We start from the raw sequence: 27,915 nt of genomic DNA, 5'->3' as shown, positions 1-27,915 counted from the left end.
CTATAGTTGCTTGGATCTGCCCTGTCACCCTTTTTATATAATGGGATGATATTTGCCATTTTCCAGTCCTTAGGAATCTCTCCAGTGCACAGTGACTTCCTAAAAATCAGCATTGATTGTCTTGTTACAGTGGTACCTGTCAAGGGATGGTATGTATTATGCAGCAAGTGACTAGTCAGTTCTTGAAGGTGATGTGTTGGAAGAAGGAAAAATTGGCAAGCATAAGGATCTGAGCAACTTTGACAGTTCTATGCCCTGCAATGACTGAAGTCTCTGTGCATTTCATAAATAATCAGCAGAATTTAATAAATAACTAATCTACACAAAATTTGCCATAGTAATGGGATATTTTTTAAACATATTGAAGGGGAACTTTCCTACTTTATTTGACAACTTTGATATTCCCCCAGTTTTCCACGACTGTGGTGGAATAAGACTGTTACATTACAACCGTAGTAAAGTCAGATAAATGCAATTTTTACCAATTAGAAGACAAGCAAACACAGCACTAGATGTTACATGTTTATGTCAGATACATGAGGTAAATCAGGAGTATAGAAAAGGAGAATGGAGGTCAACTTAAAGGGGGCCATCATGTTACTAAATCTGTGCTCTTGTGGATATGTTATGTCGTCTCATAATTAAAAGTGAAGCTAACACATGTGATTATAACAAATAAAACAAAGAGTATGGGAGTCTAGGCCATGCACTTAAAGATTACAGTATCTATCAGTACATTTCGAAGATATTTTTGTACATATGTGTATGATTTATTTCCTTTTAAATATCAATTTTAATATTAAACTCTTTTTAGCATTAAATGTCATGTTAATTTTGTTTTTTTCTTGTTTAAGTGTACATATTGGGCTTCGAGAATTACTCCAGAAGATGTTTGCCCCATTCTTTTACATTTGATTGATCATTTGGGTCTTATACACTTCCAAGTTCTTGTTTTTAGTATGTAATTTTCTTTAACATTGCTGAATTATTAAATTATTATTTATTTTTATTTATTGCCAAAATATTTTTTCACTGACTCTTCACATGCCTTTCTCATAATATGTGATACTTTCTTGACCATTTCCCAAAGAAAAAAAAAATCACATTACCGAGGGGTTTGAAAATCAGAATGTAAGTCAAAAGTGAGAGACTGGGAGACCACCTTTATGTTTGTTGAAATTAATTTGTTTCTGAACTTTCTTAGTACACTCAGAAAGCAAACGCCTTCGGAAGCCAAGCAAAAGACTGTTAGAATGGACTGAGGAATATGATCAGCTCTTTGCATCAAAAAAAAAGCAAAAAAAGGGATCAGAAAAGTGTAGTAAGGTTTGTCTTTTTCTGATTTCTTTCTCAATGCTTTTATACTTGGAATTTTTGTTTGTTGAAAATTAAACAAATGGAAGAAGTTAAGATTTTTTTTACAGGATTGTTAAAATATTTTTTCATCTTACTTAAAACATTCTGCTCTAGGTCACGGTTGAAAGACAGAGCAAGACTGCAGATCAACAAGACGGAATTAGATGCACTCTGTCACTCAAAACAGAACTTGCAAAAAACTGCACGCAGTCAGCCCATAAGAATGTACTTTCTGCAAATCAAGAAATTTCATCTGTGGATAAGCTTGCCTGTTCTTCTGGTACTATCTCCAGTTCCCCTGAAACGTCTCCACCTGTAAAATCAACCTCACCTCAATTGTTGGAGACAAAATTATGTAAAACAGAGCCACTTGCCTCTAATGAAAGTCCTGTCTGTTCTGAAACCTTTAGCCAGTCTCCTGAAACAGGTAATCATACGTATTGTATCTTAAACGGAAAACCTCAAGTGTTACTTTGTGTAGTGGGATCATTCATTTATTTTTAACATCATTTTCGTGCCTGCAAGAATGTAGTATTGACACTGTAAATCAATCAATGATTTTTTTAATAGAGTTAATTTGTACAATTTTTTACTGATTTCTTTATATATTAAAAATAAAGTTATGTTGACTCTTAAATCGGTTTTATTTTCAAAACTGTTGTTATTAAAATTAATTGTTGGCTTCCCCAAGATTTATTCTGGATAGTAACAGGCTCATCAAAGTTCATACAGTTAGGTTTTTAAAATGATTTGAGGGGGAAAAAAATCCAAACTCTTCAGATATCAAATTTCAGATCTGAAATTGCCCCTTTTTTGAGATTGCAACCTCAAATTTTAAAAATTTTCTCATGAAAATTTATGACCATTCTGTTAAGTCATAGATCACAGCTCATTTTCTTTAAGCTCTTCATAGGATTATACTTGATATAATGACCTTTGTTTCACTTACCAAATGAACATAAATTTACATTAAAAGTCAAATCTGAAGTATCGTTTTCCTTCATTGAAATTGATATATATTTTTGTTTGAATGGTGCTGCTGGTGTGTAAGATTTTTAGAAAGTTTTTGTTGAGAACAGGTTTTATGCCTAAACATAAGCTTACAGCTTTTAATTTGTATCACTTTAACTGTACAGAAACTATTTACAAAGTTTTTGTATTGCACAATTAACAAGTGAAAAATATGGTCCCGTTTACAACTAAAAATGTTTATTACCATGGGAATTAAAAGCCACATTATGCTGTTGTTAAGGCTTCTGAACTGTCTTATCACCTCAAGCAGTAATTTAATGGGGTATGTTTCGAGGCATAATAAGTTATGAAGATATTGTTTTTCATGAAATGGACAATGTATCTTTGTGTTTATGCACATTTATACAGTTTAATAATGTACAACAAACATAAAATACTATATTGCAACAGAATCTTGCCCATTTCTCATGAATTTGTTTTATTAACTTTTGGAGATTTGTTAGTTGTGTTTGTATATAAAGGTAACAATTGTCAGTCCTCCCTATTTTGTGTTTTCATCCTATGAACTGTCCGCCATTGCTGTTGGTTTTCTTAATTTGACATGGTTCAGCTACTTCAGTCTTTTCTTATAACTCATGCGCCATAGTTTAAAAAATGTTGAATAGCTCTTTGCAACTTTTCTTTCATCACTGTTATGTCTGTCTTCTTGTGAGGACATCCAAATTGCACACTGTGTTGTACAAGTTAAGCATAAAAGGTATTCACTTATACACCACAGAACGTACTTTCTTTATCCCAGCAACCTATATGCTTTTTATCACATATTAGGCCTTACCAATTCTTTCTCATACAGAACATGCTTTCCAGCTGTAGAAAACACATTTCTGTAATCTTATTGACTAGTTTTTCTTCCTCTGTGTAAGTCTATAAACCCATTTTCTTACACTAGACTTCATTTGCAAATTCTCTGCCCATACACAAATTTGTTGAAGACAGTTCTTCCAAGTGCAAAATATTTTCTAGTCTGTGATGAGGCCCTGACATTTCTGTGTATATTCTTGTTTCTTCGTTATTTAACTGACAAAAAATTTCTTTTTAGTATGCCAAAATGGAAAAAGACTGCGGAAACCTACTAAAAAGATTTTGGAGTCAACTATTGATGTGGATCCTATTCTAATTCCAAAGAAAAAGATAAAGGGAGAAATTCATAATAATCAAAAGGTATTTTTAATCCTTTAAAATATTTGCTTTTGCATTCATGTTTAGAAACAATGCGGCTGTCTATCAAAACCAGACTTGTAATTTTCTAAACTTTGGTCATCTATCAGTATTTTACTACTGGGTACTAAGTGGTAGTTTAAGTCAGGCAGTCAGTCATTGTCCAACCTGCTATATCCTAACGCAGTGTCATGGGGGTTTGCTGGAGCCAATCCCAGCCAGCACAGGACGCAAGGCCGGAACAACTCTCTGGTAGGGCGCCAGCCCACCGCATGGTGCACACACACACACACGCACCAAAGACACACTAGGGACAATTTAGGCTTGCCAATGCACCTAACCTGCATGTCTTTGGATTGTGGGAGGAAATAGGAGCACCTGGAGGAAGTTTAAGTTCACCTGCATAATGATTGTCCAACAAACATATTCCCTCATAAGAGCCTAAATATGGTGTCATAACTTTAGCACAGGGTTACTTACTCATATCTACTGCATTATATACGGTAGTATTTATAAATTAGCTGGCCATGGATTTCTGTGCTTTGTTACATGCCATCCTATAGATGTTTGATCAGATATCTGGTGTCTTGAAAGTCTTTAGTAAGATTATTTCCCTATAATGTACTTGGAACCATTTATAAAACTTTTCCTAGCCGAGATGCCTACATTCACAAATGAGTACACATCTGCTGTGAAGTATTAGACCTGAATGTCTCCATCTGTGTATGTGAAAGTAGACCCCGTTAATTTGAATTGTTGATATCTGGCAGTATTGATACACTGCATGGACTGTAGAGACTTTTCGCATATTGTTGATTTTTCCAATGTATAGCAATCCATTAAATCCAATTGCAGTCTTTCAAAGTAATATTTTTTTTTAATAATCCCATCTAATAAATACTGTATGTGTGTATGTTTTATATATAAATACATATAAACATCCACTGAATTCAAAAAAAATATCATTCAAATGCACTTTTATATCAGGAAAGTATTTAATGATGCAATTGGAAAAGTATTACTTGGCTTAAATGAGTTGGATGTCATGAGTATACACATAAAATATTGTATTTGCCAGTTACATTTTCTGGTGGCACCCTGTATAAAAAAATAGAGGCTTGTAAAGTATGAAGGTATATGCTTTAGAATCATTATACACTTAGAGCTTTAATAATGTTTTTGTTATTTCTAAAATATGACTTGATAGTAATATCTGCACTGCTTATTTTCTTTTGTAATTCTTATAGATAGATACTTTATTAATCCCAAGGGGAAATTATATTATATTATTATATACATTGTATATAATAGTAACATTAACAAGAATTCAGGTGAATGTTTGCCAATTATGTGATGTTTGATTCACTGTCAAATAGCACAAATCAAAACTATGACACTGGCCAGTATTTCTGTAGATTATTTGCAATTACAAAATCAAATGTGTGGTGCTTTGTTTTTCAGTGATTCACATACATGAAGGTGCACCCATCTGTAAGAAAGAATTTAATTTCATTGAGGAAGTATTTTATGGTTTGAATATAATAAGAATAATTCAAAACAGACACCCTAAAGAGTTCCAAAATCACAGTCATGTGGCTCAGAACTTATAATGAAGCAAAAGGAAAACATTTAGGTTCTAAATGCAGCACTTACTGTTAAACCTAAAAGAGCTTATGTTATTTTACTTTATTTATTAAGGTTTTCAAGAAAGAAGTGCCTGAATTAAGTTCCCAACCTCCAGGTAGGTGAATCAGTATTTGTGTACATTTTAAAATTTCAAATAGGGATTAATTTGTCAAATGTAATGACTGAAAGCAAATAAGACATTTTCCAGCAAATATTGTCAATGATAGTTCTGTTTGTTTATCTGTAAAAACTGTGGTAACGTTGAGAACAAAAAACAACATTTATAGAGTAAAATATAAATAAAAATTTGTCAGTTATATTAGGAAAAGTTTAATGATTTAATTATAAAAAGTGACTGTGACGGTGCGGGACAGCTGCTTGCTCCTTCTTTGTTTTTGGGAGCTTCTTGCAAACGAGCACCCAACACTGTCGATAGTCATGACAGGAATGAGCTGAGCAGATAAGGACAAAACACATCTGAAGCAAGGGAAAGGGGTAGAGTGCTTCGTGCTTTTAGTAAAATAAATAACAATTTCCAAAAAGTGCAGTGTAATGTCTATAATTAATAAATAATCCATAAAATGAAGTGTTCCATGGAGGTTAAAATTAATCCATTAAAACAAGGTTAAGATTCACGCAAGAAACTATCCTTTCTAATAAGTCTGGTGCATTCTTCTTTCTCACTGGCAGCCCCCCTGCTTATCCCATACAGGCCTTGCCCCATGACTACATGGCTCCCTCTCTGTACCTAGGCTTGGCGGTCACTTTGGCCTCCTTGAACCCCACTGTCTTTCTGGTCTTCTTCAGCGAGCCATACATGCTCCTGATCACTCCCGCTCCTCAGACATGTTCAGCTGGAGTGGCCCAATTTAACCCCCCACAAGTGTTGGCCACACATTGTCCAGGAGCTCACTTCCCAGCTACCTGCCTTCTGAGCCTCAAGCCTGCTCCCTTTAGCTCTTACCATCTCCGTCCGCCTCCTGTCTTTTTCTCTCTCTAACCTCTGTTCATTTCTTTTTCTTTTGTTCTTTTCATTCCTCGCACTCCCATTTTTAAATGGGTATTTGGCACAGCTGTGGCAATCAAGAGCTCCCAGCATCAGTTAGGATTGTGGGCGATACTGCACCTGTGCATTAAGTGTAGGGTCGTCCACTTCCGCATCGCTCATGGGAACCGCTATTGCCAACCTACCATGCCCCCACCTGAAGATGCAACTCTAGCGATTATTCATTTAAAATACCAATCGGCCATGGACCTCACTTTACCACAGTGACATTTGACACTTGTCAGTGTTATTACAAAGTTTATTGTTCTGCATCTGAGTTTCATAGCAAGAAACTTAGCTGTGCCACTATGCCTTAGTATTTTAAAGTCAGTTACTCTGACATACACAAATAATTTTCAAAGATTATTAAAACGTGATGGAATTGTAAGTTATGAAAAATGTAATTTTATGATTTTTTCCAGTTAAAAGTGTTTTGTGTAAACCACTGGATGATACTATCATGTATTATATTTTAACTGTATTATATTGTAACTGTAGCTGGAGTTCAACAGTCTGATCGAAAAAAGAAGCAATTACGGAAGATTTCCTCAAGTTTATGTCAAAAGAAGAGTAAAACATGCTCTTCTTTAGTAGATGACATTCCGAAGCAAGATTTAAAAGAAGCGCCTGAGGAAATCACTGCAGTGCAGGTATTGTGCACTGTTGATTTATTTTTAATATTATGGAATTTATTTGTAATTCTTCAGCCTACTTATGTAAATTCTGTCTGGTGCCTCATTTGTATCTGTCAAGTGACTGTAACAGGAAAATAATCTGTGATGTTTTATGTGAGAAACAAATGTGCCCACATACTACTAACTTGCTGATTCTTCAAATAGCATCCCCTCATAAAGATGTACACTTGGTTACATTTTTACATCACTACTTGATAGATGTAAAGGAAAAAATACCTTGTGCTTTGTGTATATTTTTACTTAGCTCTAACCTACCTGAAAGCTTACTCGCAATGTAAAAATGAAAAAAACGTTTTGCTGCTTAGACTTTTTGTGCTTTGAACTAATTTTCAGTGGCTGAAATGATACATTATTCTTTTTATACCTGTTAACAACTGTATTCTCTCTTTTGCTTCAACTTTAGTCCTTCAATCACACACACTTTCAACTACAATTTCTTTCTATAATGAACCTTATGGGCAAATTTCAAAACTGATCAAATAAATATGCCTATGTTCGGCTATAGATCTCAAATCTTTGGTGTTATTTAAAAAAAAAAAAAAAGTAAAAAATTTTAAACACATAATACTCGATATTTAAGATATTTTTGACTTCCTAAATGAAATAGATTTATTTAATTTTGCTTTGCAGTGTAAAATAATTAAGTGTTTTAATTTTTCAGCTCTAAATATATTTAGAGTATTGAATAAATTAACAATGGTGCTACACCTGTGAGAATTTGGTTACCAAGACTAATTATACTTTAGGTATACAGTAATACGTTTCTAAAGCTCTTATGCTTTATATTTCTCATTATCTTTAAATTTCAAACTACGTGTAAAAATCATTTTAAAACAATTGTTACCACAATTGAGTATGTGTTTTATCATGTTTGTTTCACCTCTGCTTTTAAATCTTAGTCTACATCATTATGCTGTGTCATTGTCACTGTCAAACTATTGAAAATTTTGCCAGAACTAGATTGAATATGTAAGGGATCTTAATGAATATGTATATATTAATGTGCAAGTTATGCTTTTAGATATTAATCAACTTTCTAATTGTAGTATAGTGTAATGTGTAGTTTAATTAACATAATTAAACTACACATGTATATTCATAATATTTAAGCAGCATGACCCTCACCCTTTGCTTATGTTTAGATTAGGTTTCATAACACCAGAAGCTGGATATATTTAGTATTAAAAATATAAATAATCATTTAAAATGATATCCAGTTTTATAAGCATACAACATGGTAATGAGAAGCTTACTAACTTTATTCTGGTATCAGTGCATATGTATATGTATTCATATACTGTATAACAGCAGAAACGACATAGATTCAGCATTCAAAATTCAGATAATAATTTAAGGTGATGCCCAGTTTTTCTAGATTGCAACAGCAGATCATCTTGTTCCATATCTTTCTGTCCTCTACATCTTGCTCTGTCACACCCATCGCCTGCATGTCTTCTCTCACCACATCCATAAACCTTCTCTTAGGCCTTCCTCTTTTCCTCTTGCCTGGCAGCTCTATTCTTACCGTTCTTTTCCCGTTATACCCAGTATCTCTCTTCTGCACATGTCCAAACCAACGCAGTTTTGCCTGTCTGACTTTGTTTCCCAACTGTCCAACCTGAGCTGACCCTCTAATGTACTCATTTCTAATCCTGTCCATCCTTGTCACAACCAATGCAAATCTTACCATCTTTAACTCTGCCACCTCCAGCTCTGTCTCCTGCTTTCTGGTCAGTGTGATTGTCTCCAACCCATATAACAAAGCTGATCTCACTACTATCCTGTAGACCTTCCCTTTCACTCTTGCTGATAACCGTCTGTCACAAATTACTCCTGCCTGCACTCTCTTTTTTCACCACAATCCCTGTTACTCTGTACTGTTGATCCCAAGTATTTAAACTTATCCATCTTCGCCAACTGTACTCCCTGCATCCTCACCATTCCACTGACCTTCCTCTCATTCACACACATGTATTCTGTGTTCTTCCTACTGACCTTCATTCCTCTCCTCTCTAGAGCATATCTACACCTCTCCAGGGTCTCCTCAACATGCTCCCTACTATCGCTACAGATCACAATGTCATTAACAAACATCATTGTCCAAGGGGACTCCTGTCTAATCTCATCTGTCAACCTGTCCATCACCATTGCAAATTAGTAAGGGCTCAGAACCAATCCCTGATGTAATCACATCTTTACCTTGAATGCATCCGTTACTCCTACTGCAGACCTCACTGTTACACTATCCATTTGTGCATATCCTGTTTCACTCGTACATACTTCTCTGCCACTTCGGACTTCCTTGTACAATACCACAACTCCTTTCAAGGCACTCTGTCGTATACACAATGCCCCTCCTTCTGGCCTTCTCTTCACTTCTCCATCAACATCCTCAGAGCAAACATTGCAACTGTGGTGCTGTTTCTTGGCATGAAACCATACTGCTACTCACTAATCATCACCTCACTTCTTAACCTAACTTCCACTACTCTTTTCCCATAACTTCATCCTGTGGCTCATCAATTTTATTCCCCTGTAGTTACTGCAGTCCTGCACATCCCCCTTATTTTTAAAAATTGGCACCAGTACACTTTTTCCATTCCTCAGGCATCTTCTCACTTTCCAAGATTACATTAAACAATCTGGTTAAAAACTCCACTGCCATCTCTCCTAAACACCTCCATGCTTCCACAGATATGTCATCTGGACCAGCGGCCTTTCCATTCTTCATCCTCTTCATAGCTGTCCTTACTTCCTCCTTGCTGATCTGTTGCACTTCCCGATTCACTTTCTCCACATCATCCACCTTTTTCTCTCTCTTCATTCATCAGCCTCTCAAAGTGCTCTTTCCATCTTCTCAACACACCCTCCTCGCTTGTGAATATGTTTCCATCTTTATCCTTTATCACCCTAACCTGCTGCATATCTTTCCCATCTCTGTCCCACTGTCTGTCCAATCAGTACAGGACCTTTTCTCCCTCGTTAGTGTCCAACCTCTCATACCACTCATTATACTCCTTTTCTTTAGAATTCACCAGCTCTCCCTTTACCTTTCACCTTATCTCCTTGTACTCGTGTCTACTTTCTGCATCTCTCTGACTATCCCACTTCTTCTTCACCATCCTCTTCTTCTATATGCTCTCCTGTACATACCCATTCCAACACCAGGTTTCCTTTTCCTCCTTCCTCTGTCCAGATGTCATGCCAAGCACCCTTCTAGCTGTCACCCTTACTAGTTCTGCTGTAGTTGCCCAGCTGTCTAGTAACTCTTTACTGCCACCCAGTGTCTGTCTTACTTCCTTCCTAAACTCAACCTTGCAGTCTTCCTTTTCAGCTTCTGCCATTTGATCCTTGGCTCTGCCCACACTCTTGACATACTGTTCCTTCAAAAAACTCCTATGCCATTTGTCCTCACATCCACACCATGATAGAACAATTTGAATACACCTCCGATCTACCTGGCCTTACACCCCTTCCATTTAGTCTTTAGAACACATAATATATCAACCTTCCTTCTCTCCATCATATCGGCTAACTCTCTCCCCTTACCAAACATACTGCCAGCATTCAACGTTCCACCTCTTTACCTTCCTCATCTCCTCTTTCCTCTGGACACGTCTCCCTCCTTCTCCTTCTTCTGCTAACAGTAGCCCAATTTCCGCCAGCACCCTGTTGGCTAACAGTACTGGTGGTAACTGTTGTTAACTCGGGACTCAATCGATCCAGTATTGAAATCTGTATTATTGGCCTCATGTTGATCTGGCAAAATTTTTACAACAGATTCCCTTCCTGACGTAACCTCCACATTTATCCAGGCTTGGGACCGGCACAAAGAAACACACTGGTTTGTGCATCCCCTGTGGCTGGGTTTGCAAAAAAAAAAAAAAGATAACTTATAATATACTATGTTATATTGTGTGTTTCCCGTCTTTATAAGCATAATGCACTCTTGAAAACCCCCTTGTAAGGTGAACTCTTGTAATTTGAAAAAGTAATCACGATAGATTTTAATGGGTTTGAGTCTGCAAATTGACACTCTTTTTCTTTTTTTTTTCTTAAAAAATTCAGATACAATTTACAGTTATAGTGATGGTTAATTTTAGATATTAAGGTGCACCCTAAAGAGGCACATTCCCTTCATTAATGAATGAATAATATGGCTGCTTAGCAGTTCCCCTTAAACTTGTTTTTAGCTACAAGAGAACAGTAACTATCGTGAAAAAGAAAAAAGCTAGCAATATCAATAGCAATCTCTGTAAATAAATGTAAAAAATCTTGCATAAAAATGGTCATTAATACTAATTGTTTTAATTGTAGTTATGATCATAGGTGAGAAAAACACTTTAAAATGTAGTTCAGCAAGTTTGAAATTACAGTCATAGCATGCTTTTATGTCCCCCTGATTCTTGGCTTGTTAGGTGAACAAGTATTTAGTAATTAAATTTGCACGTGAGCATCAGTAGACTTTGCTCCCTAGGAACCAAGTTACCCAGAATATTCTATAACATTTCAGTAATTATTTACTGCTCTGATGCTGATCTTTCTGATCATAAAATAGGTCATTATGATAGCAATTGTTAAGAAGAATTCATAATTAATTGCAGAATTAAGGTATTTGAGGGTTCTTTTAGAGTGCCTTTTTCTCTTGCACGATTTGGCTCAAAAACTAATCCGTACATCGCCATCTCCTAACAGGCTTAATTTTCACGTTTGGTATTTTCCATCCAGCCGTTTGATCTCTAGAAACTAAGACACACAGACACAGACACCCATCATCAAGATATCAATGTTTTCGGTATTGGGGACCCTAAAATGTCGAGATCTGTTGAAAATTGGAGATTGATATTTTTGACCAATCTAAAGCTTTCACTTTTCCACCATAGGCGATAGGTTATGGGAAGAGGAGGTGGCAAAGTTAAAAAAAAAAAAAAAAAAACGGAATGGTCTTCACAGATGGCTTATAGATTTGGATAGTGGTTCACTAGTAGGCACAAATGTGAAAAAAAAAATCTTAAAACTTGCAAACATTTCTTGCTTCAAAGCCTTGAAAGCCTTAGGTTTCACAAACCATTTTCTCCATGTTTCAGATGTATGCTTATGATAATGGATTAAAGTTGTGAAAACTTAATTTTATTGTAGCTTTTTAACAATGTCTTTTCTGAGGGTAGGATACTTATTCTCCCTTGAATTCACAGCAACTAGTGCGGGTAGAATTTTCATATAAATTGTGGTGAAAGCGGGGCACCAGTGAGCCAAAACCCCAGCATGAACGCACAAATACAGTCCCGGGTTCAAATAAATGGGTGTTTATTAAACACAGTACCTCTGAAAGGTAACAAAAGCGCAAGTAATCTCTCCTGCAGTTCACCACTCCTCTCTTCACTGCACTGCTGCTTCTCCAATCAAGTGTTACCTTTCTTCCTCCCAGCTTCAACTTGCCTAGACAACAGAGTACAGTAGTCCCTTTTATTAAAGACCCAGGAGTAGTTCTGGTGCCAGGGCTGCTGCCCATTGGAAGTACATCCAGGTCATACAGAACTCCAATATATTGGAGAGTGCATCTCCCTTCCAGCGCCCCCTTGTGGCACCCACGGACTCCAGCAGGGCTGTGCTTCTGGACTAAAACTCCTAGTATTCCCAGCTGGTTCCTGAATGGGTGCCGATATAGAGGGCTGCTGCCATCTACTGCCTGGTGGGGGGGAGGGGTGGTTACAGGCCTTCCCTGTCCTTCTTTTCTCCAGTCCAGGGAAGGAACTGGAACCATGCCCGGCTGGGACGCCTGTCCATTTGCCCAGGGCCTCCTGTCCGGGTAATAAATCTTTTCTGTTTGTCCATCTACTCGGGGAGTTGCTATTGGGTCTGGCACCTTCCTCTCTCTTGCCTAGGATGCCAGTGTGCCCTCTCAGAGTCTTTCGTCCAAGTATGAAACCCTCTCCTGGTCAGGATGCCCAACCATCCCATATGCAACCTACAAAACATAATGCACACAAAAGACACTAAACAGCCAAGAGGAAGTGCTATGGGAAAGCAGATACTGTAGCTACTTCTGGTAGTGGTAAAGAAACATATGAGGGGTGATTTAAAAAGTTTTTTGACCCTTGAACTGAAAGTGGCCTTGCAAAGCTTATTGCTACACTAAAGTTTATGAATTACACATTTCTAGCATTTTTGACTTCTAGTATATGTATCCTGTTTCAGAAATACGTCAACATGGGTACAGGAAAACATATTTACCATTAAATACCTAAGGCATAAAAGACTCATTCTTTTTTAACTTTAAAATGCAGGAGCAAACCTCTACAATTTAAGACAAAACTAAACCTGTTTGGTTTTGTTGTGGCTTGTCACAGAGTGCTACAAGTGAGTCACTAGGGATTTCACACTACACAGCTAGTGGTCACAAGCAAGTAATTACTGGACACAATTTGCTTACGTTACATAAATGAAGACTGCGACGTAAAATGGCTGTTGCGTAGTGCAACTCTGGCATTAGCCACAAGTCTCTGGGTTTATTCTTTTTGTTTACATGCTGTCTTACTCTGAACAAATCATTAAACATACAAGTGCTAAGATTACAGAATTTGCTAAAGTTGTATTGTGCCTATGTATGTATTTATAAATAACTTTGAATAAAATATATTCTAAATATGTCAGTATAAAAATATTTAATTGGACAGTGGAAGGACTTTCAGCTTATACATTGTTTACAGACTGTGCTAATGTTTTTTTATCTCGACTGTGGTACACTCACTACAGGAATGTAAGGAAAGAGGAAACCCTGCACTGTCTAAAAACAAACTCTTCCACCCCAAAAATGATAAAAGAGCATTGTCTGTTTGGGGATAAACATAAACATAAGTATGGAAAGTTGAATTGTTTATTTTTTTAATAACAAAGATATCATATTTTAGATTTCTGAAAGAAGATATTTTAACAACTTTACATTTTGACTTTTACATATAATGTTATGTAACAACCTTTTAATTTATTTAACCTTAAATATAAAGCATTAGAATCACTGCATTTTAACCATTTATCACTAGTGAATGTTGTGCCATTAAACCTTAATACCTGTTGATATAATGTTTTGCACTAACTGTAGAATTTCCTTCAGGTTTAAATTGTTACACCTACAAAGTTTCAAATGACAGACACCTTAAAGGAGAAAATAAAAGAGAGCAAATTCAGCGATGAAGCTGACATCTCCAGACATGTGGAAAGAAGTTTCAATATGGCATACACTGTACATTTCTCATCATTGTTTATTGCTTGGATTTATTTTTAGAACTCTGTCTCAAGTCAGGAGGTTAACCCACCAGTAGTGAAAGAAGAAGTTTGCCCAAGTGAAATAAGCGTAGGTCTTTCCACTAACAAAAAACTTCCAGGAGAGAAAGGTGGTGCAGCCTCGATGAAGGAGAATGTTTGTCAGGTAAGTGGTATGTCATGAAACAGTGTTATAAAACTTAATACAAGAACATTCACACTGCAGCATTTAGGAAATTTTCACATATGTGAAATAAGAACCTTAAAAGCTAATAAAAATTTTACTCAACATTTATATTTTGTGTTCTGTTGCTCAGTTGCTCTATAGAATCTTTATATTAAATGTTTCATCCTTGTATATGATATTAATACTAATATGATAAAAAGAATCCTGTACTTCCTTAATTTGTTATGTGTGCTTGCTGTCATTTCTTAGATTTGTGAGAAGCCAGGAGAGCTACTACTGTGTGAAGGTCAGTGTTGTGGAGCTTTTCATCTGCAATGCATTGGCATGTCAGAGATGCCCCAGGGACGTTTTGTCTGCAGTGAATGTACCACAGGTTAGTTTATTTTACTAAAATGATTCCAAAGTGTCCACTGTTAATTAGAAACAATTGATTTTATGCTAGGAGAAAACGTAAATCCTGTACTGTATATGATCAAAAATATAAAAACAAAAAGTTTAGAAAGAGCCTAGTGGAACCTGTCTTAATAGAAATGTATGGTCTATGAAGTTTATTTATATAATTTGTAATCATTTATACATTTTTATGGCCAACATCAAGCTTTTGTGTACAGTGGTACCTCGGTATACGTCTGCTTTGGAATAAGTCCAACTTAGTATATGTCCTGTTTAGAGGTGAAATATTTTGCTTGGTATACGACCTTTGTTTGGAATACGACTCGTGTGCAAGAACAACACGTGTGGTATACCGGGCGCGCGCCTTCAAAAAAAAAAAAAAGTTTTAACCTGTACAGTAATCCCTCACTATATCGCGCTTTGACTTTTGCAGCTTCACTCTATCGTGGATTTTATATGAAAGCATAACTACAACAACAACTACATTTATTTATATAGCACATTTTCATACAAACAGTAGCTCAAAGTGCTTTACATATTAAAGAATAGAAAAATGAAAGACACAATTATAAAACAAAATAAATCAACATTAATTAACATCGAATAAGAGTAAGGTTCAATGGCCAGGGGACAGAAAACAAAAACTCCAGACGGCTGGAGAAAAATAAAATCTGTAGGGATTCCAGACCATGAGACCGCCCAGTCCCCTCTGGACATTCTACCTAACATAAATGAAACAGTCCTCTTTGGATTTAGGATTCTCACGGAAGGGCTTGATGATGATGACTAAATATATAACGCAGATTTTTCGCTGCTTCGCGGGTTCTGTGGACAATGTGTCTTTTTTACTTCCTGTACATGCTTCCTCAGTTGGTTTACCCAGTTGATTTCATACAAGGGACGCTATTGGCGGATGACTGAGAAGCTAACCAATCAGAGCACGCAATTAAGTTCTCCTGACTGAGAAGCTAACCAATCAGAGCACGCAGTTAAGTTCCTGCGTGCTGAATGCAGTGTTAACCAGGAAGTCTCGTCTCGCTCATTCAGCATCAACGTGTTTCACTGTGTAAAGAGTTAACTTTTGTGCTCTTTTGTGTTTATCTTTGTGCATAGTCAAGCCCTTCATTATGGCTCCAAAACGATCTGCTACTGCTTCAGGGGCCATACCTTAAAACTTCTCTAAATCATATTTTACATGTTCAGTCTGGCCTTTCCTCTCTGGTTCACTTTTGTACAAATCTTAGGAAAGAACATCTGACAAAATGTCAACACCTCTATCCAAAATTAAGTTTTTCTCACATCTCTGTCTTAAGGTATTTCCTATGTTGGCTCAATGTGTTATGTGAGTGATGCACAACCATACTGCTTGTAATTTGGTGAAAGTTATTAATGATTGTAGCAAGATTATATTTTTTAGGAAATCATTTTTGTAGATTTTTCATTCATAAATTTATATATCATAACAGTAATTTTAAGAGCAGGGTTTTTACACCATAATATTCTAAGAATTGGTACATTTCAATCTGTTAAGAAATTGTTTGGTATTATAGAATACATTTTGTCCACAAAGGCTGATAATCTGTTTGCATTCTAATGTCATTTCTATATTTGCCACTAAATGCTTTGAATCTTTAGTCTGAGCATTTCTTTCATATTATATTAGGTATCCATACTTGCTTTGTGTGCAAGATTCCTGGTTCAGATGTGAAGCGCTGCTTGATCCCTGTGTGTGGTAAATTCTACCATGACCAGTGTATCACCAAGTACGCACCTACATTGCCTCAGAACCGTGGGTTTCGATGTTCATTGCATATCTGTCTGTCCTGTTATATCTCAAATCCAGCAAGTCCCTCCATTTCTAAAGGTAAATAACTTTTGAATTTTTTTTTTTTTTTCAGTGCAAATACATTTGAATCAGGCAACACATCTTCTAAATCTGGAAAAAACTGCAACATTAAATATCAGCAAACCAAATAATGTTAATGGATTGAGTGGTCCCCTTTCTTTGTAGTATTTGTTATGCTTCTAATTTCTTTAATAATGAGTTAATTAGTTAACACACACACAGTAAATGTAACTGTTCAGTGTTTCAAGTATAGGGAATTAAAACTTTGAGTTCTATGTAAATATATTTATGTAATAAAACTGCTGACTTTCACGAAAGTAAAAAAATAAGGTTAGAAGACTTTTTAGTTTATTTTTGTTATTCTACACTAAACTAAGGAAAATAATTAAAACATTGTTATGGATTCATTAAATTATTTTACACTGGAACTACCTTTTCTGTTATTCTGACCAAGGCTTACGTGCATCTACTAGAAAAAGAAAAACATGCCACTTCAGATTTATCAAAGCAAGAGACCAATGTATTTTACCAAGTCCTTTGTAAATTCACCCTAATGAATCTATATTTAATTTTAAGTATGCCAGAAATTATTAAAGCAAGGGCCCCATTTTTGAGTACAGTGTAGCAAATAGTAACCAGAACGGAAGGCTACAAAGCCTGCCACATCCTGGTGTTGTGATCATTTAGTTTTTTACTTTTTTTTCCCCTGAGCTTTACCAATCTTTTTGGTAAAGCACATAGTTTATTCCTTTCATATTAAATCACACGGTACTCAATTATACTTTCATTTTGTTAGATACATGTTTGTGCTTAGTTAAATTTTATTTATAGTATGATTTGCATATTACCAAGATGCCAATTTTTGTAGTAGATGCTGCCATTTTAAACACCCTTGTCATGATACAACGACTTGTTGCTGGGCTGTGTCCTGGAAGTTGCGGCGTGTAACCTCTTCAGTAAAATGGTGTTTAAGCCAGCACTGCATGTAACACCTTGTCCATGCTTATGAATAGTTTATAAATACATTTTAGTTTGATTTTATGGTTATGAAAATTTTGGTCAGTACTTTTTTACTCAGATTCTTGAAATCCATTTTGGTTCAGAGTTCTTTGTGGATCTCATGAATTGTTTTTCGACTGTGTTTCATCTCCCATTTCGTCCCTTTTTCCTACAGTCTGCCAGTCAATATACCTGGATGTACTGTAATGCTGTTCACTGTTTTGTATTATATTTTTGCAAAAAAAATTTTATTCTAATTTTCTTTTAAAGTAACTTTTACTCTTTTTTTGTGACAAATAAAGAAGTTTTCATCTTTTGATTCAAGCCATGCATTCAGTTTTCCTTTGCTGTTCCTTTTCCACCAGCAACCTAGTGTTCATTTGCTGATTTTCATTATTTTTTACATCATTTTTTTTGACAGATTTTTATTTGTTGTGCATTATTATCAATACTCTTTCGTAAATGTAACATTGTCTTTTAAACCAGATTTTTTCCCTCAAATATATTTTAGGAAGTTTCTAATTGGGTTCAACTACAAAGTTATTTTTTCTGTTCATTTAGTGACTGTTCTTTTTGACATGTAACAGTCATTTTTATTTATACTAAATTTCTGTTTTGCAGGTCGGCTGACACGATGTGTGCGCTGCCCTGTGGCATACCATGCCACTGATACCTGTATGGCTGCAGGAAGTGTAACCTTGGCTAATAACAGTTTCCTGTGTCCCAACCATTTTACTCCACGAAAGGGCTGCCGCAATCATGAGCATGTAAATGTCAGCTGGTGTTTTGTCTGTTCAGAAGGTGGGTGTGTAAAACTATTCTAGGTTCCCTAAGCCTTTGAGAAAGATTTTCTTGGTAATGAAAAGTATTATGGATAATCTGAAAAGCAGTCATAAAGTATCTATGCTGTGTGTTCCTCTTAAAGAGTGGGTTGTTTCTCATCAGGTAATGGTTGAGCAGCAGCCCAAAATTGAGAATTCAAGCATCCAAGGGTCTTGTTCATGAGTTGAGGGTAAAGGTAATTGTGTGACTAAAAAATGCTGCAGTGGCTTTGACTTCGAAGATATTCATTCATGGCCATGGTAGTTAAAAGGGTGCTAAATTCTCAGACAGCTTAATGATATACTCTCAACTGTGATAATGCTGAAATGAGATTCTTGCACAGGGTTGCTTACTACATGTCACACTGCATGATAGTAGGAGTTCAGCTATATAAGAGGACCTCAAAGTCAAACCACCAGGTCAAGAGGAACCAGTTGCAGTGTGATTGTACCAAGCATGTCTACTACTCCACCAGGACTTATCCTTTTGGCCGTGGACCAGGCAAGGCTTGCTGGGAAAAGACAAAAATGGCAGACTCTGGACATCCCAATGATTTCGTCTAATGAATGGCCAAGAGAAGTAGAGTGAAATATAATATTAAACTTGTTCATTTTCTAATCTCTCCTCCATTTACAATAACTGTAAATGAAAGAATGCAGTACAGCTCCAATCCATCATCCATGCTGTGTCACTATTCAGTATTAGTAACTAACTTTGCAGCTTTTTGTAAACTTAATTGCTATTTCCAGTTTGTCTTTGCAATAATTGTTCAAAATGTCAGTAGTGGGTGATATAGTTGCATAGTTTGCCTTTCCACTCACTAGCTGATGAAAATGCACTTAAAAACTTTATACTGAAAATAAGTTTTATTTAGTATACAAAGAAAATTTCATATCCTGCATGGCAGTATTGAAATAGGCCTTAAAGTTTGTAGTCCTTCATTTCACCCCATTGAGTGATAAAAGATACTAAAATCAATTGTTAAAATTGGATGTATTAATGGTGATAAAATAGAATCGATAGATGCAATATTTAGAGCAAACTCATGAATGTTTGTAATGTTTTTTGTTTTGATCAAATAATTGAATATTACCATTTGCTTGATTCTAACTTTCAGTGGTAAATCATTTGAATTCAAAATTTATTAAAGAAATACGTAGAGTTTGCACAAAGTTGACCAAACTTTAATGTACTGTATATTTGGTTTTAATTAGTTTTTTTTTTTAATTTGTGTTGTCTTTTTCTTGAAAAAGAAATTAATTTGATCACATACATAGATCTGTTTCTTTAGTAAATCTGTTTCCCAGAAGCGCATAATGCTTTGAGCAGTGTTGAAATTAATTGGAGGTAAAGGGTAAAAATGTCCTTATGGCAAGCAGTTTTGCCCCTTAAAGCAAAAACACAAGACCATGGACAAAAAATCTCACCAAAATTAAATATACTGTAATATGCATTATGAGGGGGATGGGGGAAAGCTCCTTTATCCCTGGAAGAGTCAAAACCGTCAGAGAGCCAATGGAGTCATGGCTGCTGGGGATCGAAACTGGTCTGCTACACGGGAGCACTATGGTCCCAAATTGAGGTGGCCCATCTGAGTAGGTGAATGAAACGTCGTATCACTCCGCCATGATTATCCATCTTCCTTTGCTTTCGGAAGAGCTTCGTAAACTCCACGTTTCAGTGGCAGCACTCTCTGAGGTGCACAGACATGGGACTGGCCAGGTCTCTGTAGGTGGGTTCACATTTTATTGATCTGGTCGCTCTGATGGCTGTCATATTTGGGGAGTAGCTGTTGCTGTAGTGGATTGGCTTCTTCTGATGATATCCAATGTCACTTCTTTCAGTGAGTGTATTATGAGACTGTGATTAGGGCACTCTCTGGGTGCCTTGTCTGTGGTCTTAGTGTATGCTGTGACCATGGTGAGTGCTGCCTCAGTGAGGGAGACATTTTTATTCACAACTTCCTTCTGTAGTTGATGGGTGCCTGCGAGGTGACACTCCTCTATTCATGGGCGACTTCAAGGGCGACCACTGGCACTGACAGGGCTGGCTTTGAGGATTGTGTCGGCCCCTATGGGTCTGGTGACCGTGGTGAAAGTGTCTCCATGTTATTTGACTATGCAAAAGGTCAGGGGCTGTGGATCACTGGATCCTGGTTCCAGCACCATAAGCCTAATTGTTGGACTTTGTACTCTAAAACTGGTGGTGCGATTAAGGAGATCATTCACATCCTCATGGGCAGATGCTGGAGGCTCTTGCAAAACTGCAAGATCTACAGAAGTGCCCAGTTTGTGAATTCTGACCACAGACTTGCTCCTACTCTCAAGATCCATCTTAGGTACATTGGGCTACCTCCTACTAGGAAAATGAGGCTAGACCTGGCCAGACTCCAAGATCAGGCTGTTTCTAAACAGCTTGCACGCAGTTTGTGTGAGGAACTTGCACACTTGAGTGTGACTGCTAAACCTAATGTAATGTGGGAGACCTTCCATGGCAAGACCCTAAAGGTTGCTGAGGGATGTGTTGGTGTTACCAGTATTCCAAAAAGGAGGTGTTTCATCTCGTAGGGCACCGTGGATATCATTGAGAGGATACAGCTTGATGGCAACTCCAGTCTGTCCCGGAAACTAAGAAGGATGGCTGCGAGGTTTCTGAGGACACATAAGGAGACATTTGTTAGAGGAATCTGTGAGCAAGTGACACAGCATCTATGATACAGTGATCCATGCCCTGCTTACATAGGAGTCAAAACATTACAGACCTCCAAATCTGTTCCTCCAAGAGTTGCAGTCATGGCGGTTGATGGAATGGTCCTAATGGATGACACTGCATTTGTGACTTGCTGGGCTACTACTTTTAGTAGCTTTTTAAAGATGATCCTCTGGCTAGAATGCTGGATATCTCTGGTTCCACTGTTCTTGAGGCTGATCCTCCAATTAGCTGTGAACTACACAGTCTCACTGAGAATGCACATGTGATAAACGAGCTGAGGCTGGTGAAGGCTACAGGGATCTGTGGTATCCGGGATGAACTTCTCCAGGCCGGTGTTAAGGCTGTCCTCCTTGCATTGCAAGCAATCTTTGCTTCCATTTGGGAGACTGGCATCATCCACACTGACTGGAAAAACAGGACTTGTTGTCCATATCTGGAATGGGAAGGATGATCCCCTGGATTGCGGCAACTACAGGGGGATAATAGTGCTTTTGGTGCCGGGTAAGGTCCTTGCTAATGTCATCCTCAATAGGATCCGTGATCACTTGCTCACCTACCAGCGACCAGAGCAGTGAGGTTTTATGCCTAAGAAGTCTACCATAGACTGCATCCTGACACTGAGGGTTCTCATGGAGCACAAACGTGAATATTGGCTGAGTGTTTTTGCAGTTTTTGTTTTTGTAAAGCATTTGACTCAGTTGATGAAGCTGCCCTGTGGGACATTTGAGACTTCACGGGATCACCACAAAGTTGCTGGATACCTTGGCTGGCCTGTACACAGGTACTCTGAGTGCTGTGCAGTGTGGAGGCAGAACCTCTGTTTTTCCCAGTTGAATATGGGGTTCGTCAGGGTTGTGTTCTTACTCCTACTCTGCTCAATGCTTGCATGGATAAGGTGTTGAGCAGGGTGTTGGGGTCAAGTGGTGTGGGGCATCTGTTGGTGAAGAAATATTCACTGATCTTCACTTTGCAGACGATGCTGGGATCTTGAGAGACTGAGTGAGGAGGCTGGGCATCTGGGCTTGCGAGTGTTCTGGATAAAAAACACGATCTGGGCCTTTAATGACCTTTTGGGCCCAGCCATCAGCAATGTATCTGTTTGCGGAGAGAGTGTCGACATTGTCAAGAGCTTTACTTACCTTGGCAGTGACATTCATGTCTCTGGTGTTTCCTCCTATGAAGTCAGTAGACGCATTGGGAGAGCATAGGGGGGTCATGAGGTCGCTAGAATGGGTTGTGTTTCTCTCCCGGTATCTTTGCAAAAAAACAAAGATCTAAGTCTTTAGAGTCCTTACTTCTTGATTTACTATATGGTTGCAAGACATGGATGCTATCCAGCGATCTGAGACAAAGGCTGCATACTGTGTCTCTGGGTACTGTGTCTCTTCTAAGAATCCTTGGGTACCACTGGTTTGACTTTGTATCAAATGAGCAATTGGTCATGGAGTCCCGAATGAGGCACATTACCTGTATTGTGAGGGAGCGTCAGTTATGGCACATTTCCCTGAGGCTTATTGTTGGGGACCCATGTGGCTGGACCAGGCCAAGGGGTCGCCCACGTAACACCTGGTTGCGACAGATAGAGGGTCATTTCCAGAGGGTGGGACTGGACCGTGTGTCTGCCTGGGAGGGTTGCCAACCAGGATCCCGAGTTGTTGCATTGTGAAGTGGGTGCGGCAACGCACTGTACCAGTGCATGCTCCCCAACTTGACTTGACTTACAGTATTTAGTAGTTTGATTCTCATGAATAAGTATGAAATCTACCAGTTCCAAAATCATTTCACAGTCTGTGTATGAAGTCACCGAGAAGAAATGGCTGTTAATAATGTGGCCCCTATGTATCTAATAGGGGGCTTAGCTCCCTGGGATAGGAATGAGTTATTTTGTAATTTCGGTGTGTTACATAACCTGAATCTATATAGATATAATATAAAAAGGCAATACCCCTCCCTTAATGATACAACGGTAAGAAATCACATAGAAGAAATAACTTGCCTTTGTTTAATGATGGCTTACGCTGCATAACAGACGAAGGAAGCCAATGACAAGAACCCAGTTCGGGAGTGGGGGCCTGATGTGTAGAGTCTGCCATTTTATAGTAATACTTTGGACTTTTAAGTCCAACCCACGTAATGCGCTTAGCAGAAGCTACCCCAATTCGCTGGCAACAATCTGTTCATTCTTTCCCCTGCACTATAGCTCAAGTTCCAAGAGATCACTTCTTGCATTTTCACAGGATTAATATGCCATTCCAGTTCGGGCCAGACATTTGGAGCAGTATAACTCGGCCACGGGGAGTACATGACTGTGCGTGCGACTATCCTGGTATCCTCAGTACCTGACCGAAACCCTCCTCGCTAACATTATCTGAACCGTATTTTACGTATATATATATATATATATATATATATATATATATATATATATATATATATATATATATATACTTTATAAATATAATGTGGTTAGTAATTTTGCCACAATCCTCCCAGCTGCACAATTTTGTATCTAACAGGGGGCGTTAGCTCCCTGGGATGGGAATGAGTTCTTTTGTAATTGCGTTACATAACCCAAATCTATATAGATATGATATAAAAAGGCAATACCCCCTCCCTTAGTGATACGACAGTAAGAAATCACATAGGAGAAATAGCTTTGTTTAATGATGACTTACGCTGCATAAAATACGAAGGAAGCCGACGGAAGGATGGGAGATAACGTCGTCTGACCCTGAAAATCCTTCCACTGCAACAGCGAAAATGTCAGACTCTTCACATCGGGCCCACACTCCTGAACTGGGTTCTTGCCATTGATAAGAGTAAAAAAGCAAATAAACATTAAATACTGAACAAGATTTACTTACTATTAGCCTGCTGCCCTGCCTCATTTAGTAAAATACCTCATTAGTAGTGCACTGAAAATTGGGAAATGTTGTCAGCAGTCAATACGTGTATTGTTTAAAAGAAACCAAAAGCATTTCTGTAAAAATAATAAAACAAGGCCATTAATATCATAATACAGTAGGAACCCCTTTAAAGACATTGTGTAATTCGCTAGCCTGAGTATATATAGTGTAGCAATTTTCATTAATAGGTGCCCATTGTACCCACATCTACTGCAGCTCTACAAGATGCCAGCATCATCTCTATGCTGTCATTTAAAGCTGGGTTAGAGCTGGGTCATTTAAAGCCAGTGTTCAAAACACATCTCTTGTATGAAATACACACACAATTTTCTAAGAATTTCCCAGCAACAATTAAATAGTATATGTAAGTTAAGTACAGCCATTTTTAGCATACATAGCAGCACTTTGCCTGTTTTTGATATCTTTATATCTAGACCCCAATACTTTAGTGGGCTCTGCTGTAGTGAAATGTATTGAATTGCAAGACCAATGTATCAGAGATTTAAACACCATTATTAATTGTCTTTATTATTATATGCTAAGAATATGCTTCTGTTAGTAGCTTTGCTACATGAGTGTAAAATACTGTTATGCCAAATCTACCAAATTTAACTAAGCTGAAATGTGTTTGCAAAGACTTCAAAGTCAGTATGAATGTTGCAGATCGGATTGCCTTAAAATCAATCATTAAATTCAAAATTGCCAGTCTTGATGGTGCAGATCAGAATTGATCTTGAAAAATCTTAATCTGTTCATTTCTAGTTAATAAAATATGCAGAGATATTTCTGTTAAAAATTAATATATACATGTTTAAGTAGTGATTACTGCTTGACAGTGTAGAGTATTATAACCAGCAGATGTTTTGTTTTTGTAGTTTATGGAAAATGACCGCTGTTTTACTACACTTTTTTACAGTATATTTTGCTGTTGCTTGTTTATGGCAGGGGGCAGTTTACTTTGCTGTGAGTCATGCCCAGCTGCCTTTCACCGTGAGTGTCTAAACATTGAAATGCCCGAAGGGAGTTGGTTCTGCAATGACTGCCGTGCTGGGAAAAAACCCCACTATAAGGAGGTGGTGTGGGTCAAAGTGGGTCGATACAGGTCAGAAGGTCTTTTGCTCTTTCCATCACTCCAACAGTCAGTAAATAACACTAACTAATTCTGTATGCATGCAGTGATCAGTATATTACTTTATCTTGACTCAGGATTTAATCCTCGATAGTTTTTGAGTACTTTATTAAGAGTGCTATAATAAAAATTTTCAGGAATTTAAAAGAACTAAGTCATTTTAAAAATGGTGAACTAGACCAAAATTTGTTACCAGCTGAAGAAGAAATCCTTCTCAGTACATTGTGTGAATGGAATTGTTCTATCAAAGATTATTACTTGAGTGTTAAAACAGGATTATTATTTTTCACACAATGCCTGCTGCGGGTTAATTCTCACATAGACTAGAAACTGCATCATTATGATCAGCCCAGCAGCAAACCTGAAATGGGTGTAACTCTGTCTGTTAAGCTAGGGAAATACTCCTGTAACTTGGTATGCTACTCTCGAGTTTTCTTCAGTGATTGGTTGGTGATGTAGTAATGCTATGCATCCCTTACCCAAATGTATTTCTTTTTTAATTAGAGTTTAATTTTAAGTTAACCCAATGAATGACTCCGATCTTGTGCTCATTCTTAGCAGCCTTTAAAACCTTGTTTCAGAATTGTAGAAGTCAGTTATGTAAGTGAGGATGGAGATCTCTGGTTGGCTATAGTCTAAATACCTGGCTTATTAATACTGCTTGGCAGGTATGTGAGGCCACTTTTTTGAACTTTTATTTTATATATAGCTCTTTTCACAAAGCACATCATGACAAGGTCCTTTTTTGTTTAGTGGGTGCGCTTATTTTTATTTTCAAGAGTAGAAACACTTCATGTTAACAAACTATAAGCTGAAGGCCTCTTACATCACTCAATCAAATCAATAAATTGCTCACTTAAATTTCTATTCATTTTTTCACCTTTTTAATTTTAGCAATATTAACTTATTTTCTTTATCTTTGTGTAAGAGAAAAAAAATCTTGATGGAGGCAATGAATATAACAAGGCAATATGCATAGACGTGTTTCCTTTCTTAGAAGTGTGCTTTAAACATCCAGTAACCTTAAAATAAAGCTTTTTGCTTGCATGCTTGACCTTATGCTGGGTTCAGGACAAGCAAGTTTTTCTCAAGATTAGTATATAGCTGAAAAATAGAGATATTTAATTACTTGGTTTATGTATTTTTAAAAATATTTATGAGCAAAATTTTTGCCTTCCTTTGTATGTATAAAGAGATATTTACACAAATAGAATACTGATTTATTAAAGTAAATAATTGTTAATTTTATGAATGGATTAGCTCCTTGTAGTTCCTGATTTACAATTGGGATATACACTTTACATAGATGGTATTTGATTACAGTAGTTATTTGCATAAATTTTAGACTTCATCTTTTGATCATTTTGTTAAATGACTAATTCTGTGAAAATGCTAGATTTTGAAGCCTTCTGCTCCAATAGACAGAAAATACTACAGCTTTATTAGAATTGGAAGTGTTTAATGTGTAGTTTCCTCAAATAAATTCTGTTTGATATCTGACCCGGGCACTATATCTTTTTTTTTCATGTTAGTGATTGTAACTGGGAGCAGCAAGTTATGGATATACTGTACTGTATATGTGCTGTGCACACACAATAGATTCAGGAAGTTATTGAGCCAGTCATACAAATTCATGAAGAATTTAAATGTAAATTAGATCAAATTGAGTGATACAGAAATCCTGTGTAGCTAGTAAAGATTTTTAAAACATAAAATAATAATGTTAATCCTTGACTTGCTTAGTCTTCAATGCTTTGCCAAGACACCTTATAATTGCTCTGTAGTGTTAAAACTTTAAACATCTAATATTATATAAAAGCTTTTACTTGTACAGGTTTCCACTTGCATACCACCATTTGTCCTTAAGAAATCTTACTGATTTTTCTCTGCTTGTCTGCCAGAAGTGATGAAGTACATTCACATGGTGTGCGTCAACTGCTTTCCCAATTCCAGGCAGATGACCTTAAACATCTCAGAAAATGTTTTGTTAATAAAAAAAAAAAATCTTCTCAGGTTTACAGTATTTCTTATTAAAAGTACTGTATTAGGGTTTATTGCTGACTTCATTAATCAAATGTTTAATCAAAAAAACTTACTTGAAACAAACTGTTTAAATTGCTGAGATCTTCTTTTTTCATCTTAATAACTCATACAGGTTAAATATCTTTAGAATAATACCTAACTTGTTAGTGTAAATATTTAGACATTCTTTTAAAGAAACATGGTTGAGAATTTGCAAATCTTAAAATAAAGCCAGTGATTTAGTTTGTTAAGCAGGCTTTTAGATGCATTACCAATGACACATGTACATTTCCAGATGCCACTTTGTCTTTTGAATTAATATCTGTCTAAACTATTTGTAGTTTTTTTGCATTTTAGTTAAAATCGATAACTTGGCCTTATTGATAAGTTGCCTGCTACCAACTTAGTTAAAAGCAAAAAGTGATTTTTCTTTCTACACCATCAGTAACTTTGCTCACCTAATCCTTAATTTCTCTGTCTCCATTTGCAGATGGTGGCCTGCTGAAGTGAGTCACCCAAAAAATATTCCTGTTAATATTCAAAGAATGAAGCATGATATTGGTGAATTCCCAGTTCACTTTTTTGGATCTAATGACTACCTGTGGACTTATCAGGCACGTGTCTTTCCCTATATGGAGGGAGATGCAAGCAGTAAGGATAAGATGGGTAAAGGGGTAGATCCAGTTTACAAGAAAGGTAAGTTTAAACTCTGTATAATGCATAT

General features: G+C 36.9%; 1 protein-coding gene across 5 annotated transcripts in view; it reads left to right on the top strand.

Annotated features, from left to right (window-relative positions):
* Positions 1–27,915, top strand: part of LOC120542612 (histone-lysine N-methyltransferase, H3 lysine-36 specific-like) — a 136,214-nt gene that overhangs the window by 86,021 nt on the left and 22,278 nt on the right. For all 5 annotated transcript variants that reach the window (XM_039775191.1, XM_039775190.1, XM_039775189.1 and 2 more), the window contains exons 6-16: positions 1,205–1,326; positions 1,471–1,783; positions 3,428–3,549; positions 5,245–5,287; positions 6,716–6,867; positions 14,198–14,341; positions 14,612–14,735; positions 16,419–16,619; positions 18,222–18,401; positions 24,986–25,142; positions 27,682–27,887. In XM_039775191.1, the coding sequence (XP_039631125.1) occupies positions 1,205–1,326; positions 1,471–1,783; positions 3,428–3,549; positions 5,245–5,287; positions 6,716–6,867; positions 14,198–14,341; positions 14,612–14,735; positions 16,419–16,619; positions 18,222–18,401; positions 24,986–25,142; positions 27,682–27,887 (1,764 nt within the window). The remainder of the gene's footprint in view (positions 1–1,204; positions 1,327–1,470; positions 1,784–3,427; positions 3,550–5,244; positions 5,288–6,715; positions 6,868–14,197; positions 14,342–14,611; positions 14,736–16,418; positions 16,620–18,221; positions 18,402–24,985; positions 25,143–27,681; positions 27,888–27,915) is intronic.

The sequence above is a fragment of the Polypterus senegalus genome, chromosome 13 (assembly GCF_016835505.1).
Source record: "Polypterus senegalus isolate Bchr_013 chromosome 13, ASM1683550v1, whole genome shotgun sequence".
Taxonomy (NCBI): domain Eukaryota; kingdom Metazoa; phylum Chordata; class Cladistia; order Polypteriformes; family Polypteridae; genus Polypterus; species Polypterus senegalus.
Note: the sequence above shows the minus strand (reverse complement) of the source record. Positions and strands in the feature narration are given on the sequence as shown.